This window comes from Trachurus japonicus, chromosome 8 (genome assembly GCF_045865225.1).
Source record: "Trachurus japonicus isolate A0001 chromosome 8, Traja_1.0".
NCBI lineage: Eukaryota > Metazoa > Chordata > Actinopteri > Carangiformes > Carangidae > Trachurus > Trachurus japonicus.
In genome coordinates this window covers 14,536,175-14,553,849 of record NC_140914.1, presented here as the reverse complement: position 1 = coordinate 14,553,849, position 17,675 = coordinate 14,536,175, and the positions used below count along the sequence as shown (strand labels likewise).

The 17,675-nt window shown below is 43.2% G+C and overlaps 1 protein-coding gene across 5 annotated transcripts in view; it reads right to left on the bottom strand.

The window, feature by feature from the left end:
- LOC146982861 (BAR/IMD domain-containing adapter protein 2-like) overlaps positions 1-16,889 on the bottom strand; it is a 55,618-nt gene extending 38,729 nt beyond the window's left edge. For 4 of the 5 annotated variants that reach the window (XM_085784115.1, XM_085784116.1, XM_085784114.1 and 1 more), the window contains exon 1: positions 16,608-16,885. In XM_085784115.1, the coding sequence (XP_085640241.1) occupies positions 16,608-16,679 (72 nt within the window). In that variant the 5' untranslated portion in view covers positions 16,680-16,885. Of the gene's footprint in view, positions 1-16,607 lie in introns of all 5 variants that reach the window. The other variant, XM_085784117.1, reaches the window with a different exon arrangement.
- Between the last annotated feature and the right edge of the window lie 786 nt (positions 16,890-17,675).

Sequence of the window (17,675 nt, the reverse complement as noted above, 5' to 3'; positions counted from 1 at the left end):
CCGCTCACATTCTGCTCCCCCTGTAGTGTGAAATAGTCCAGGTGGGAGGAGGGAGCTGGAGAGGCTGGGGCTTATTATGATGATGATGATGATGATGAGGGTGGTAGCGGTGGTAGATGAACTCGTGAAATCAGAACTATGGTTTGCGTGTGGTTACCCTGGAGCATTAGATGATGGACACAGAAGAGAGAGAAGCAGTAAAGATTCTACAGAAAATATATGATGCTGCTGGTGGCTGTAATTCATCAGCAGCTAGATTTAAAGGGATAGTTCAACATTTTGGCAAATTGGCCCATTGCCATAATCCCTATAGTCATAGCAGTAGGTTCGTTACCTTTATTTGTTGGTGTAAGCTATTTTTAGAACGGAGGAGCGGAGCGTCAGGCTGCTCAGAGCTACGCTATGGAGGCTAATGGAATTTCTTGGTTTCCCTCATCAAACTCATCAAATACAAAATCCCAAAACTCCAAAACGCTTTCGTGGACAAGTTGTGACCTGCACAACCACCACGCTATGAGATAATAACAGAACGTTACGAAACGGAGCCGTTTTCAAGGTAAATACAAGGTAAATACAGAGACTGCTTGCTGAAAAATTGTCCCTGAACGCAACGCATTTATTTACCTCGAAAACGGCTCCGTTTCGTAACGTTCCATTATTATCTCATAGCGTGGTAATTGTGCAGCTCACAACTTGTCCACGACAGCCTTTTGGAGTTGTTCGGTTGTGTATTTGATGAGTTTGATGAGGAAAACCAAGAAATTCCATTAGCCTCCATAGCATAGCCCTGAGCAGCCTGCCGCTCCACTCCTCCGTTCTAAAAATAGCTTACACCGACAATTGAAGGTAACGAACCTACTGCTATGACTATAGTGATTATGGCAATGGGCCAATTTGCCAAAATGTTGAACTATCCCTTTAACAGAAGCGCTATAATATTGGTCACTGTGTGGAGGTAATTCATACATTATTATTCTAACCAGACACCTACTTATCTTGTTATCAAGGGAACAGTTCCCGACTATACCAATAAATAATGCTGTGACATAATGATGGTAAAAGATTTGTCATTATCCACAAGTTTCCGAACGTCATCTATGGGCAAACCCGGAAGCTGGTTTTGCCGGTTTGGTGGAATTGTACGGTTACGTTTCCATGGTTTTCAGTCGTTGTCATAGTTGCGGTAAACGCATGGATCTATTAACGCTGGCTTTTAACACAGATGTCAATTTGTGTGATATCCACTGTTAAAAGCTGGTGTGATGATCCATGCGTTTTACAGATTTTCATTGAAAAAAACAAAACAAAAAAAACATGCATTTACCGCGACTACCATGGAAACATAAACATAAAATTCCACCGGAAGAGCAAAACCGGCAAAACAGGCTACGTTTTTGACGTTCGGAAAAAGGTGGATAATAAGAACATACTCATTATAAAAAAGACCCTGAGTAAATGATTTTGTCCCAGCAGCAGCAGCAGCAGCTCTGTGCCACATCACTGTTCAGATACTACTGTATCAGGTGTGTACACTGTACACAGATACAGTCCAACTGCAGAGGATGCATGGTGCCTGACATCTCCCACCACCGTCGTTTCCTCTACCTCTCCCCTCTTTCCTCCCCCTGTGCTCCTCCAGGGCTTCCTCCAATTAGCCAGTCCCCAGTCAGCAAGTCAGGAACAGCCAGGGGACAGAGAGACAACCACAACCACAGCACTGCTGCTGCTGCTGCTGCAGTCCCTACACAAGCCATCAATACTGCAGGAGAACACTTAATAATCTACTTCTAGCCTGAATCCTGAATAATATGGCGATGTGTCAACCTCAAACAACCCCAGCAGCTCATCCTCAACATCGCACACCTCGCATCTTCAGTCACACCTCAGCATTCTTTGCTTTTGCCCTCATCTTGCTGTCTGTCTTTTGTTTTTTAATGAGCTAAGATTTGGAGGATTGCATGTGTATATGTGACTGTGTGTGTGCAAATATGCATTTATATGTGTGCGCCACCGTCAAGTGTCATAGTTCAAGTGGCTTGAGTGCAGCGCAGCCCGCCTACAGCAGAAAAACCAATGAGTCAGACATAAACCGCTGATACTTTCATTACCAACAGTAACTATTTTACTATGCCTCTCCATGACTGTGCTCGCATCTGAAGCTGTTAGAGTCAACACTGGACTGGAATACAAAAATAGGGACACAATGTGGACAAAAATGGTGGTTATTTCTTGGTTTATTAACTATTTTGTAAATAAAATGTGAACTAATAATGGAGAAAAAGATGAATAATAATTATAACAGTTGGTTAACAACGATGACCGCCTGGCTGATGCTGACCTGGGAGTCGAGTCAAGTTCTGTTTTCTATTAAGACAAAGGATATAATCACTTCTTTATCTGGCGATTCACTATAGCTTGACTGACTCAAGACATCATTATACCTCTGAAAGAGGAGGAGAGGAACAACAGTAAGCAAAAAAAAAAAAAAAAAGACAGGTCAGGTGTTATCCAGGTTCCTCTGGCTATTGGCTGGCTGAAATCAGAGGTCACCATGCTCCCCATTAAGCTCCTGCTCCTCTATTAACTGGGTCTTGTCCTTAAGCAAAACGGACTCACAGCAAGTCCACTGTGCAGCAGCTCAGCAGCAGCGACACAGCGAGAGGAACTTCTTTTAAAAACACAACCGTTGTTCCTGAAGGGAAAAATGTTCTCCAAAAAGAAAGTGTGCATATTAAAAATGTACTACAGACTCTTGAAAACACAGCGTATTTACTTTCAATAGATGGCATCAGACTAGTGTATTGTTTTGCATACATTTATTTCAAAGCTACCACACAGCAAAAGGCTGAGTGAGCAATATAAACGGCAACTCGTGTTTGAACCGACTCCCTTTATTTACTATGTGGCTCTGATATACTAGAAGGATCGGAGCATAATTGGGGGAAAATCCAGTCTTCAAGCGCGCGGCACTCGAATGAAAGGTATCCTCACTCCCGCCGCCTCGAGCAAGATAAAAGACTAACACATCCCTCAGGACCCGGCTAAGGAAATGTTTACGCCTTAATATTTCTTCACTCTGCCTCATTCTGATATAACGCGTCGCGTATCTCATTGATGAGGATAAGGTCACATGGATGCGTGCGTCACAAGCACACATAATCATGCATATGTGTGTGTGTGTGTGTGTGTGTGTGTGCTCATGTGCACACCTACATTAATACAAGGCTTCTAATAACGAGTGGTGGTGTTTCAAAGCAGTGGGAGGATTACATAACAAAGCGAAGCCCAGTGCAGCATCATTACAGCACACACTCCCACTGAGGAGGCCAAAGGTAGCTGACACAAGCCGGGCTGCCTTTTCTTTACACACACACACACACACACACACACACATATACACACACACATTGACCCACTGGCACTGAATAAAAACAGAGAACATAAAGGCAGTTATGGAACAACTTTACATAGAGAATAAGATGATTAGCCACCGCTATCACTATTTTATAGGAGACATAAATTACAGTGCATTTTAAATGACGTGCAGCTGAGGGAAAGTAGAGATGGGAATAAAAAGGAAGGGAAAAAAATAACAGGGAGGTAGTTTCTGTCTTCATCTCTTCCCATTGTTGCTAAATTTGTCATCCCAGTTCTCTTGTACTACATTGTTATCCTAATTGTGGCAGCTAATTGGGAAATGGGGCCAGGAGGCACTTGCAGTTGTGTGACATGGATAGAGAGTATGGAGGTTATTTTCTATCATAAATCAAGAGCATATTATGTTGATTTGAGAGCATTACTTTTTGATTTGACGTTCAGAAAACTCTGCTCTCATATTCAAATTTACTCTGCTCGCGCTCAAACTATGTGCTCGATGTTTAAACCTGTGCTCTCGGATTCAAAGTTGCCCTGCTCGTGCTCAAACTTTGCTTTCGCATTCAAGTTTTCCCTGCTCGTGCTCAAACTGTGTGCTCGCACTTGGTCACAGCTGCCTGCGCAGAGTGTTTCCTCTTGCGCGGAGGAAAGTCCTGCTCTCGGATCTCTGCTCTGCTCACGGAGTTTCTGTCAACTGTCAACCAATAGAAGACCGGCTACTGTTGACCAATCAGATCATCCCTACTTCTATGCTTCTTTGTGGGTGCGTTCACTGTAATTCAAGGAGCGTCACATACGGGCGGGCACTCTTTCTACCGGGTTTATCTATTTCCGCCCCACAGGCTGTTAAATGTGGCGGCTCCCTTTATGTTTTGACAACTTTTGGAATAAAATATCAGTTAATTAATACACGAGCGCCCGTGCTTTTCATTACAATAGGTAGCTATATAAACATAAACTAGCAGTAGTAGCGGATGGGTGCCTTATGTATGTTTTTTTTATTTATCCACGTTCATCGGTATATATGTTTTTATAGTCTAAATGCCAAGAGTCACTTGTTAAGTGCTGTGATGGAACAGTGGTTAAGGCAGATGACAGTAGCTCTTTTTGTTGATCATGGGACCGCTGGTTTCGAATCCCGGCCCTGCCGGCACCTCATGTTATGCTATTTGATTTTTATGATTTTTTTTTTTTTTATTCATGAAACGCTTAACAAGAGATGGTGGGTATGCCAAATATGCCATGATGATAATAGTAATAATCAGTGCTTTCCCAAGAAGAAAGAGACTGAGTGAGCGGGGAGACAGTCACCATGGCCGACCGAAGTACTCAAGTAAGTTTATTGTTTCATGTTGCCAGATACCTACTATATTGTACCTCTTTCATCTTTTTACAGTCTATGCTTCCATATCGTTTCAATATAGGCTACAATTTGTAGTGTCAGGGAAGCTAATGCTAAGCCTAATGTGGCCATGCATAAATCAGCCTCGCTTTCAAAACACACACTTGCGTTGCACTGATCCAAAGTAGTGCGCCCCCTGGCTTTGACCCCCGGGTGTCACGCACCAAAATTATTATCATCATGGCATATTTTTTTAATTTTCATTTCATCATGTTTTTAATCATGCATGGTAACCCACCATCTCTTGTTAAGCGTTTCAATGAAAAAAAAAAAAATCATAAAAATCAAATAGCATAACATGAGGGTGCCGGCAGGGCCGGGATTCGAACCAGCGGTCCCATGATCAACAAAAAGAGCTACTGTCATCTGCCTTAACCACTGTACCATCACAGCACTTACAAGTAACTTTCGGCATTTAGACTATAAAACATATATACCGATGAACGTGGATAAAAAAAAAAAAAACATACATAAGGCACCCATCCGCTACTACTGCTAGTTTATGTTTATATAGCTACCTATTGTAATGAAAAGCACGGGCGCTTGTGTATTAATTAACTGATATTTTATTCCAAAAGTTGTCAAAACATAAAGGGAGCCGCCACATTTAACAGCCTGTGGGGCGGAAATAGATAAACCCGGTAGAAAGAGTGCCCGCCCGTATGTGACGCTCCTTGAATTACAGTGAACGCACCCACAAAGAAGCATAGAAGTAGGGATGATCTGATTGGTCAACAGTAGCCGGTCTTCTATTGGTTGACAGTTGACAGAAACTCCGTGAGCAGAGCAGAGATCCGAGAGCAGGACTTTCCTCCACGCAAGAGGAAACACTCTGCGCAGGCAGCTGTGACCAAGTGCGAGCACACAGTTTGAGCACGAGCAGGGAAAACTTGAATGCGAAAGCAAAGTTTGAGCACGAGCAGGGCAACTTTGAATCCGAGAGCACAGGTTTAAACATCGAGCACATAGTTTGAGCGCGAGCAGAGTAAATTTGAATATGAGAGCAGAGTTTTCTGAACGTCAAATCAAAAAGTAATGCTCTCAAATCAACATAATATGCTCTTGATTTATGATAGAAAATAACCTCCATAAGAGAGAGAGGTAGAGAAAGCAAGAGAGAGAGAGAAAGAGATCAAGCAAGTAATTGACTAGAAAATTGCGGGGATGTAATATTCTGAGAGATATGGACAAAAAGTATGTAATCACGCTCTGTATACCCCCCCCCTTCCTTTTCAAACTCTGTATCATCTTTCAATTAAAGAAATAATAAAATTTAAAAATTTAAAAAAAAACATGTCACGGTTGAAGTGTAATCTTTTTGCCTTTGGAGGGACAGAGAGGCTGTCCACTTTGCGGCTGGACTGAGTGAATTTATTATCAGCATTCAGGGACAGAAATTAAAGCAGACAATTAAAAAAAAGGAGGGCAAAGAAACGTCGCCCAGAAAATGAATCAAATCCGTTTGACACCCATTGGTGCTGCGAGGTGGGACGGGGAGAATATAGAGAAAAAGTCAGGAGCGCGAGCCGAGCATAAAAGGCGGCAGATAAGAAAAAACATTATTAAGAGGATTAAAAATGATTTCTCCCCTCGCCCTAACCAAATGAATTTTTCCCTCAGTGCAGAAGCAGCAATTGAAACAAGGTCTTCTTTATGTATGCAATACATTGTGGGATATTCATCTATCTCTGCTTATACTGTTCTCTTCACACACACACACACCAACTCAGTAATGACATGCAAAGGGGGTAATTTCAAAGTAACAGCTGACTAGAACCAGGGGGAATCACAGAGGCAATCTGAGGCGAGGATGCCATCAACCTCCTCTCGCTCCTTCCTCCACAGTCCCTCATCTACATGGCATCAGGCCACCACGCCTGGAAATGACCAGGAGCAGACAACCACTGAGGCCACCAATTACTGTATTAGTGTGAAGTGCATGGACATGTCATGTGGTTACGGGGAGCACAGGCACACCGAGCCTAATGGTGTAATCAGGGAGGAATGTAAAGAAAGTGGATAATGTGCGGATGGGCTCAATATGGATGGTCTTTCCCCTCCCGATAAGGAGCAGTGTTAGGTTTATGATGGGTCTCAATCAGCCGGGTGAGAGTGAGACCTTTAACTCCAAACTAATTATAGTGCCAAGAGAAAATAATCCAGCTGTGGCGTAATCTCCTGTCTGCTCGATGCCAGCGATCGATGAGGATCAGGACGTCTGAGCGCCTCGGCTAAACTTTCCTGATGAAATCCCATTGTTTCCCACATGACTTCACTGAAGCAGACCTTTAACAAATGAAAAACTGCTAATCGTGACACATTGTGTTTTGGTATTATAAGGCAATATTAAGGTGAACAGTAGCACCAGTGGAATGTTTGCTGAAAAGAAACACAGCAAGGGTACAAGCAAAGTAAACACTGACTTCTTTTTTTTTTTTTCGGGGGGGGGGTAGTTTTCATATTTGAAATTAACATTGCAATCATGCAAATGAGCACACAACACATTAGCTACAATTAAATAGCATTAAAATCAATGCAGCCTAGCTTTGCCCCCAGGGAGGCTGTGGGTAAACATGTGATTGCAAATGCATCTCTCTGCTTCTATGACACTGAGCAAGTTGATTCCAAAATATGTGGCTTCTAACTTTTATTTTTATTATAATGATTTATGTTTGAGCATCTATGTAACCAGTGACGGATGATGCACCAGCAGCACCAGGTCATTTCCCAGTGGCCTGAGGGATGTTTTAGCCTGTGCCATCAACAGTAAACCTAAACCAGTGATACTATAACCATCAGGAATGAGTTGATGGACCTCTTACATCACCTCACCTGCGTGTGACAGCTCCCTCGCCACGGCAACGCAGGTGTGTCCAGTCCACACTGTTGCGGCCTTGCCACTGATAATACACTGCACTGATAATAGCTACTGTACCAATAATAATTATAATCATCCACTGGTGATGACCCATCAGGAAAGTGAAGACTTGTAACCGGAAAACAGTCACATGATAGATAGATGTTTAGAGAGAGAGAGAGAGAGAGAGAGCACTGAAAAACTACCATCTTTTTAACTACTATGATTAAACAGTAGGACACGTGTAGTTGTCTCCTGTGATAATTGCTGAAATGATTGTTATCTGCATAAAATGTACCCTTATGAACATAGTTGCCAAATTTATAATTGGCCTGGTACCTGTTGCATCAACAGACAGACTGTTAGCAGTCTAATTGTCTGCATGAGGGTGGCCTGGGAAGGAGTCACATTTCTGGCCTGAATGACTGTTTCAGTCTGGTTATAACCACATGAACTCATGATCATACAACGATGTCTAAGCAGTCTAATCTGCACATAACACACAGGGCCGTTAACAGTGCCAAAACATTAGATTAAGGCAGATAAGACTGTAGTCGGAACAATGTATGAACCTAATTACTGATTGCATCAAGTTGAGATAAGTTTGGTAAACTGAAATTTATAGATTTGTAATAAAAAGTTCATCACTGGGAGCATGTGCAAGCGCAAGGATATAAACAACCGTATCGGGATGTGAGTGTCATTAAAGGTCAACTTTAAAGGACACTGACAGAAACTTTACAGCGGTGGATTTCCGCTGGCCTGGGTTCTTTTCCCAAGTGAGTCAATTTGGTACCAAGGCTGGGGACAGCTCATCGCAAATTGCTTGTATGTCTAAACTATTGCTGTTGTTGTCATCACTCTGAATGTCAGAGTCCAATATTGGAAAAACAACGGGCACTTGTGAGAGACTGCATTCCGAATCTTATTACATTTCACCAGAAGAAACCAGGCAAATTAATTCTCAGGCCATGCTCGAAAACAAGCACGAGTCAGTGTTTCTGACCTCCCACTTCCTCAAAGGGGATAGTGCAGTCAGTGGCAAACTTTTTGTTGGCTCGGACGATCGCTGGCCCATAGATAAACATCACTTCCTTCCAATATTATCAGTGAGTTCCCAAAAGGAGGACCTCACAAGTGCTGGGGATGTGGAGCATCAGGGGTCTGAAGAAGAAATCACTGCAGAGCTGGTGTGCGAGTGAGGGAAGCACAGCCTCGCACTGCAGCACAGCTAAAAAAGATAGGTTAGATTACTTTTCTAAAGCACACACAGCAAAACACACAGAGGGGCTCGGGGCAAAGTCCAGGTAGAACTGCGAGTGGATGCCATGAAGAAGCTTGTCCTTCTCACATACCTAAAGTCTTACTCATACTGCAGCATGTGCCTTCGGTGGATGCCAAGGAGAACATCAAATTCGAGAATACCATGTGAATATTTGTGCCGATTCCAAGTTTGCATTGAAGAGAGAAAAAAAACTTCAAACACCATGAGCTGAGAGAAGACTGCACAGTTTCCCTATGTTCTTTTGTTATGGATGTGTACAGAATGTACTATTGTGCATCAGACACGTCAACCACACAGACAGAGGCATTAAGAGAGACCATAGATTCTGCTCGTATGACTTCAAAACGTGCCCAGCTGTTCTTTGAGAACACAGTGAATACTGGAGGTTTCAGAGCTTGGTCTTAAGTCACAGAGACAGTGTTTCTTGTTTCATGCAAATAGTTCAAATTCTGCAGCATTATGTTTAAAAAACATAATGTGCAGTGCGTGATGAAATTATCCCAGTATGCACCTGGGATGAGGGGGGACAGATTCAGACTCCTCTGACCTGGATAAATAACTTAATGAGAAGCATTTCTCTGGACTGTCGGAAAACTCTGGGGATATGAAAACTTGGCCTCTGATGATTTTCTTTTCTTTGTCCGGCTCCAGAACGCATCACAGTGCACTAGTTATTACAGCTAAAATATTAGCAGCAAGGATCCAATTACGGGTTGTGGGCATGGAAGTCATGAACTCATGATTCAGCACAAACTTCAAGAGAACCAAGACAATAAAATCAACACTCCACTGACTGTTTGTATCGTCAGCAGAAACCACACTAAACAACACCGTATTAAACTTTGCATTGTTCTTCTGTTGTTTTTGTACAGCAGAAAGCCAGCTAGATTTCATAAAGTCTCACAGTTCCAATTCTGTGTATCCAATCATGTCGGAGTCCTACGTGACTCATGATATAAGACAAGATCTTAGTTAATCAAGGAAATTTTACTGTTGCAAGAGGATGCATCTTCATCGGGATGAAATCTTGAGTCACCTCTTACTAACATTTGTCCTCCTGTGCACCCCATGCTTTAGCCTTTCACCATCTGCCCCTTGCTACCTAGACTGTGTGAGTGCCTACAGGTGGAGGGGGACTGGTCTGCCATTAAAAAAGAGGATTAAAAAAGAAACAGTAATAGACAATACAGAGGATGAATGTCGGCTGCAACACAATGATGCCACTCCCTGCCACATTTCCTGGAAGTTAAAAACGCATTCTGGCGGCGCCTCCCATCTTGGGAAGAATGGTGATTCCTTGCAGTTTGGTAAATGTTTGTCCTGTCATGAAACTCTGCCAACACTGCCAGACACATTATTAGGGGCTTTGCTTTTTGCTGATGAAACGGCAACAGCCAAAAGGTACAATTTAGTCAGATTCAACCACAACTTGACTATACATGAGGCTTGATGACAGCCTTAGGGCCCCGCAGTTATCTATCCACAAGAGTTTATGTGGAGGAGGAGGAGGAGGAGACACCACCTCTTGGGTTCTTTGTCCTGTCCTCACCTTGGAACAGCAGAGTCTCCTGCTGCCCGGCGCAAGACAAAGTATTTGCTCACCAGAGACCGAGCATTTACTGTGTTTGTTTGCTTTGCTGTCATCTGCAGCCACTGTGTGAGCCCCCTCCTCAGCCCGGCATCAGCCGCGCAACTCAACTCAACACAGGGCTCTGGTTACCACAGCAACCAAAATCCAGAGATATTTGCTAGATTTGACCAGCAAAAAGATCTGTTCATTTCGACTGAGGAGAGAGAAATCCCTCAAAATACTGTTCTTTTATAACTTAATCAACTGTGAAAAGGTGATACAGAGATAAACAGGTGGCAGAGGACTGGTGGGCCAACACTACAATCAATGGATGAACGAATAAAGCTTCATTTCTGTTTGGGTTACTTCATGGTTTGAAGAGGATATCAGCGATTTCACATAGAAAGGGTGTTTATGAATGATGGATCCCCCTTTCAACATTTAGTTCTCACCACTGTCTACAAAACACAAACATACAGAAACTTCTTTCTAGTGCTTCTATTCGTGTGAACTTAAGCTGCATTTATATCTGCTGTTTTTAAACATCCCATCTCTTCAAACAAAGTGCTCGGCCAATTTGAATGCGACATGGAGGTGGTGCTATTTTACCCTGTCTGGCTTTTATTCCCTGCTAATGCATCTCAGTGAGCTTGAGGCACAAATGCACACACTGCTAACATTGTCTATTAACAGAGACTTTGCACACAAGCCACAAGGTATATTAGGATACTTTAAGTAGAAACGTAAATGCATTTTCAATTTACGTTTAAAAAAATTACTTACTCGACTCAACCTAAGTAAAAAAAAGTAGAGAGTGCATGAAAATGTCCCCATCGAGAAAAAAAAGGGGGACACTCCACCACCACGGTCTGGAGCTCAGAGCAGCACTGTGGTTGGCTGCCGGCCCCAGTGCTGTGGTGTGGGCCTGTGCTACTAGAAGTAGCAGCATCTGCCACAGGGACACACAGTAACACCAGCCACAGGCATGTTAACTGTAGCTCGTGACCCATAAATGTAAGGCCATTGTCCACTGCCACGGCACTAACAAAAATTTTCTATCTCTGCCTGTGTGTCTCTTTCAGCCTATGTAATTACAGCTTCACCCTCCACAGTAATTAGGGACTATTTCAACAAGGATGTGGAATGTCTCCATCTATTTTTCCTTCTCTTCATCTCCTGCTCTCTTCCACCCCCACAAAAAAGCATTTTATTGCTTTCTATAAAGCAAAAGGAAATCCTTATGCATGCCGTTTTTTTGTTTTTTTTCTTGTTTGTTTGTTTTTTGCAACAGATAAGTAATATTTTGGACGATGGCCACGTTCGCAAGGTGGCTTCAAATCAACGGTTTTCTGCGACGGCTGCGGATCTTCTTTGCAGTCAACACGGTGTAGCCTTGGTTTTAGCACTCAGTATCTCCAGTCTCTGCCCTTGAAAAAGCAGTGATGAGTAAAAGAAAAGGAAAAAAAAAAAGGAAAAAAGCGAATGTCTCTAAACCATCCGCCCCCGGACGTGCAGAGAAGGTGGGTGTGTGGAGCAATAGTCCTCTCTCTCTGCATCGCAGTCAAAGGCACAGGGAACAAATCTGCCGTTCCACAGGCAATGAATGTTATGATATCTCCCGCAGTGCATAATGCAATCTTTTCAAGGCCCTGGGCACAAGCAGGCATAAACTTGTTGAAACACTATATTCTGGAGGCAGATGTTCAGGAGCTGAAGTCATTTTAAACTCTGTTAAATCACATATTATAAACCAAGTGGTGCCTGATGTGATATACTGCTGGGGAAAATGGTAAATAAAGTGATGGATGGCGTCTTGGTTCCAGTGCTCCTGGACAGCTTCCTAATGCAAGAGACCACATGGGCAAACACACACACACACACACACACACACACACACACACACAGTATTGTATATACAGCAGACAGGGCTGGTTTACACTGGACCACTTATTGGGTCTTTTATAAAGCATTATTCATCAATTACATCAGTCCCAACCTCTCACTCACACCTCTCCCTGAAAAACCAATGGACACTTGCAAAGAAAAAAAAAAAAAAAGACTAAAGGCGACTTCCTTCTCCATCTCTTTTCCCTCCCTCTCGCTCGCCTTCTCCAGCCCTTCACCAACTGCGAGTCTTCTAGCACAACGATATGACAGAAACACATAAGAATAATGGCACGTTGTTGCTAAGAGACCACCTGTTCAGATCTCCCACATGAGATTGTGTTAAAACTGTAGTCCTCTTATCATCATCAGAATATCATTCATTTGAGTGCCGCGAATGTCACGACAATATTGCAACTGAGAGAGAAACCTATTATATAACAAGATGTCTTTTAGGCTTGGGGAGAAAAAAAAAAAAAAAGACCTGCTTTTCAGATCAGGGTTTTTAATCAAACGACGCACTGCAGCAGGATCAGACTCATGACACAGTGACGGTCTTATAATCACAGGAGTGCAGGAGTTATGAGGCTTGATCCAGTTAACGTCAAACAACTTTTGTTTTTTTTGTCTCCGTCATAAACAGACATTTGAGAAAATGGAAACCAGTGTTTTCCAGGCTGTGTTGACAATTAGGGAGTGGTGCTGCATGGGAAAATGAGTGTTGTCCTGAGGGCTGGTTGAGACCAGACACACCCCTCCCTTTACCTGCAAGGGTGTGTTCAACATTCAACCTGCACCGGCTGTATCAGGCAACACAAAAGTCCACACTTGGAATGACGAAGCCTCTGAACAAATACACAGTTTTTTAATTGAGCTGCGGGCGCCTTTGCAACCCAGAACATTCAATATTTGTTTTATTTACCATTCAGTAAAAGTTTACTGTGAACCTTTCTGTAGCCATTGACAGGTTTTGTCAATGACAACCTGACAAACAGTCCTATACTCTTTCCTCTTCATCCTCTAGTCGGATTAATCCGTCCGTTCACCGCTACCTACAGTAAAAGCCAGGTCGGCACTCAGATGTAACCCACTGGCATGCTAAGAGGCTTGACCCAGGGCACGGCTCCGCTCAGACAACCCGACAACACGGCCAGCTGGTGTGGGGATGACTGTGGCGCACACGCAGACACGCAAAGCACCCGAGTGTCAGTCTTAAGTATCTGTCTCACCCTGTCAGCTGCGGGATGACTAGATGCCAATCGCCACGTCTGGAACTGCCTGTCTATGTGAGGGAGGAGAAGTGAAGTGAGTCATGGAGGATCAGCGTTGGGGATTGCTGGGTTTACAGGGTTGACTCTCCTGTTGATTAAGATAAAGTCAATGCAAAAAAAAGAAAAAGAAAAGAAAGACGTGTAAGGAGTGTCTTTGGCCTTCTCCAAAAGGAACAGCACTCTTGGTGGCTGAGTCTCACCCTGCTGTGCCTACAGTCCCAGCCCTGTTAAACACACACACTCAACGGGGATAGCATGAGTCACAGCTTTGGAGTTACCCCCCTCTTCTCCCCCCGCCCCCCTGCGATTACTCAGTATCTGCCCGGCTGCTGGCGGCGATGACTTTGCAGCCGCCGTATGTTTTTTACATCTTCTCTTCCTCCGGGAGGGGGGGGGATACCTGCTTGCATACAAAGCAGCCAAACACAATTACTGTCTACAGAGGCGTTTAAAATCGCGTGTTATCGAGTAGAACCGGCCAGTGGAACTTTTCTATCGCTGGGAGGTGAAAACTTTGAACAACTGGGCCGTAAAGTTGAAAAAAAGAAAAAAAAAAAGCATAATATAAAGAAAGGTATATCGAGGTAAACATGACAGCTTCAGGGAAGGAGGAGGAAGGAGTACGGTGAGATAAATCCAGCCATCCTCCTTCCAGCGTCTGTGCCTGTGCTGCTGATGATGGGGTAAAATAAGTTCAATTATCTGCTTAGGTTTAAGATTTTGGATAAATGTTGCATCGATCTAATTTTAATAGTTATGCAACAAGCCCCGCGGCTTCACCGTTCTTTCAGTGTGGCTGACAAAGCCGTGAAATTAAAGGTGACAGTCTGCACTTCAGGCTCAGACAATATGTCATTCTGCATCCAAGCTAATGTAAGCAGATTCCACTGACCAGTCATGCTGATTACCCCCCCCCCCTCCTCCTCCCTCCTCCCCATCCCTACAATAACATGCCATCGTTAAAAAAAGAATAAGAAGAAAATGGGTTTGAACCACCTGGGAGCATGCAGTAAACTGGGAGAGATTGATGCTTTTCATCACTGAGATGTGGTGGGAGTCGTATATAATCCATGTCTTTAAATATTAAAGTACACTAAAGAGCTTGTCTTTGCATTTGCATTGCAGGTTTTGGTGAAGAAAGCATGGGGAGTGGTAAAGAAGCAGTGACTAAAGCCAACACTCTCTCTCTCTCTGACCTCCTATAGCCTTTGCCACTCGGTCAGATCCCCGGTGTGGGAGAGGGACTCTGTGTCTCCACTCCACTGCCCATCAGTGTTCATGGCTGTCAGGGCTCTGACTGCTGCTTTCACCCCAGTGACAGAACCACCCCTCCACCCCCTAACTTCTGCTGGGGCTCGCACTAGAATAACCAACAAGCATGGAGCGGAAGGAGCTGCTCCTCCCCTCAGGGTTCACGATCCAGACCAAACTACAACATGTCCATGTTGATTAACCCACATTAGTAGGTGTAAACACTTGGACAGACCCCCGACACAGCATATCTAGCATTCCCATTCACAATGGGGAGGATGCATTGTGGGCTGTGTGTGTGTGTGTGTGTGACCAATCTGGCACAGAAATAGCCACCTGAAACATTGGCTTCCCTAGTTGGCTCTAAAAGAAGCAGCAGTCAGTCAGTTTCTGCTCATCTGACCTCCTTTCTGATGGATGTCTATTCCCTGTTGAAGAGCGAGCAGCTCCCCTCTGCCCGTTCTCGGTCGTCTGTTAGAGGAAGTGCTGCTCGCTTGGGGCGCAGGGGGCAGTTAAAAGTAGAGCAACAGTTAAAGGTGATCATGTGTAAATAACGACTAGAAACACAGAGAGAGAGAGAGAGACCTCCTCCAGTGGCGGTAACATACTGTAAACCTGAGATTATAACAGGTGAGGAGCTTCTGTCAGTAGGTGACTCAAACTCCTGGAGCAAGGATAAGATAATGAATCAAAAACAAGATGCAGTTGATACAAGTTGATTCCAGTAAGATCAAGCACCAGGATTGCTGATAATCAGTTAAAACATGTCAGTCACTATCAAGCAAAAAACACAATTCCTCAAAATACCCCCACACCAGCTGCTCCCATTCATTCCATATCAAAACAAAATCAAATAGCCTATGTTTCAGTTTTGGACTTGATATTTGATGCTGGTACTTTTTTCCCCCTCAATTTTCTGCATTGTCACATAGAAATGGGTGATTAGGAATAATTAGTGAGCAAAAATATTCTAGAGATCAATCCCCCCCCAAAAAAAATAAAGTTAAGGTGCAGCCATGGTAGCCTTCTTCTAATTCTTAAAGTGCTTCTTTTTGATTATAGAGTCTTAACAATTGCATGCAAAGCTCTCACAGGTTCTTTTTTTTATGAAGAACAGGTTTGAATGTTGAAATCCCTATGAGGCAAATGTTTACTTGTTGCAACAGATAGGCCCAGCCTTCCCCGTCCGTCAAACACTTACTTCTGGAATGCAATGTTCCACACTTCCTATTTCAGCAGGGAAAACCAGGTTATAGAAATATGTTGGTAGCTATCCTAGTGATTTGAAGGCCCACACACCACCAATCAATGCAGTAGGCGGAATGTGGGAATACAATATACAGCCGTACATGTATAGGAGAAGACTGACTGGATGAGTGAGTGGTTTTGATTTTGTAAGCACAGAGAGGGTTGAAATTGGCTCAGAGGTGTTGCCTTAATTATCAAACCTGGTGTCGCGGTGAAGTATGTGGAGGTGGAAGACAGGAGTATTTTAGTCAATTGGCAACTGAACAAAAAAAATTCACCCAACTGAGCAGCGCCTCTCCCTGAAGAGATTATCGAAGAAGAAAAGGAAGAAGGGGAAAAGTAGGAGGCTTTAATGCGGATTTATCGATAAAAAATAAAGTCTCCCTTCGTGGTGGATTGTGTCGAACACCTGAGTCCATATCATCACACGCACCTCCAAACTTTAGTCACTAGTTGAACCTTACCTTATAGACGTTTTCCGTCAAGCGGTGAACCTCGTCGGTGCGAGACATCGTGAATTCTTCAGCCAGGACCATAAACGTTTTTTTTTTTTTTTTTCTTTCAAACGTGTATCCGCGTAAAAGAGGGACGGAGAGAGAGGGGGAGCGAGAGAGAGAGAGAGAGAGAGACAGGGGGGGAAATGTGGGGAAACTGGCTACACGAGGTCAACCGAGCCGTAGCCGAAGTACTGCGCCTGTAAGAGAGTGAGACGATGCTGCGCTCCCGAAACCCCACTCCAACTAAACACACCTTCCCTCTCCAACGCTGACAGCCCGCTGCTGCCTTCACGGACTCCTCCTGAGCTCCGAATTCTCGCTATCTGAGACGCACAGCAGAAGTTTTTCAAAAAAATAAAATAAAAGCCCGAAATACAACAGAATCAAAAACACTTATTATTAACCACCCTGTGCGCAAGCTTGGCTAAATAAATATATTTCAAAATATATTTTTAAAAATAATAATAATAACTACCATATACAAAAATAATTCAGACTAAATATTTATTTTTAATAATACTAATACAGTCATTGTAAATTAATAAATAGCCCATTCAAATATTGTGATTTCCAAAGGGGAAAAAATAACCATTATATATTTACATATCTACTCACTCACTTATCACCATAACACACCTTTGTAGTATATGCTATGATAACATTAAATAGACACACCCTCTCTATAATTCATCCATATGCTATGAAACAATAAATCAATTGTATTAAGCATATGTCATGCAATTTGTCTCTGTGTATTTAAAAAAGAAGATATATTTGGTTTTTTCCTTTCATGCATCATTTGGACAAAGAACAGCCAAAAAGGAAACAAAACCAGCCAAAAAAGGCTTTCAGTATGCACCCTGCTTCACACTGCCCAATTTCCACCTGTTTCAGAGGACCAGAGTGGTGCATTTGATCTGTTTCCTGTCCATTAGAGCGTCTGCGCACACTGCTGAGTAACCTGCAAAGGATGTTCAATGCATTTGTCCTTCTAATTTATGAAAGACTGTTTCACGTATAGAACTGAATTACATA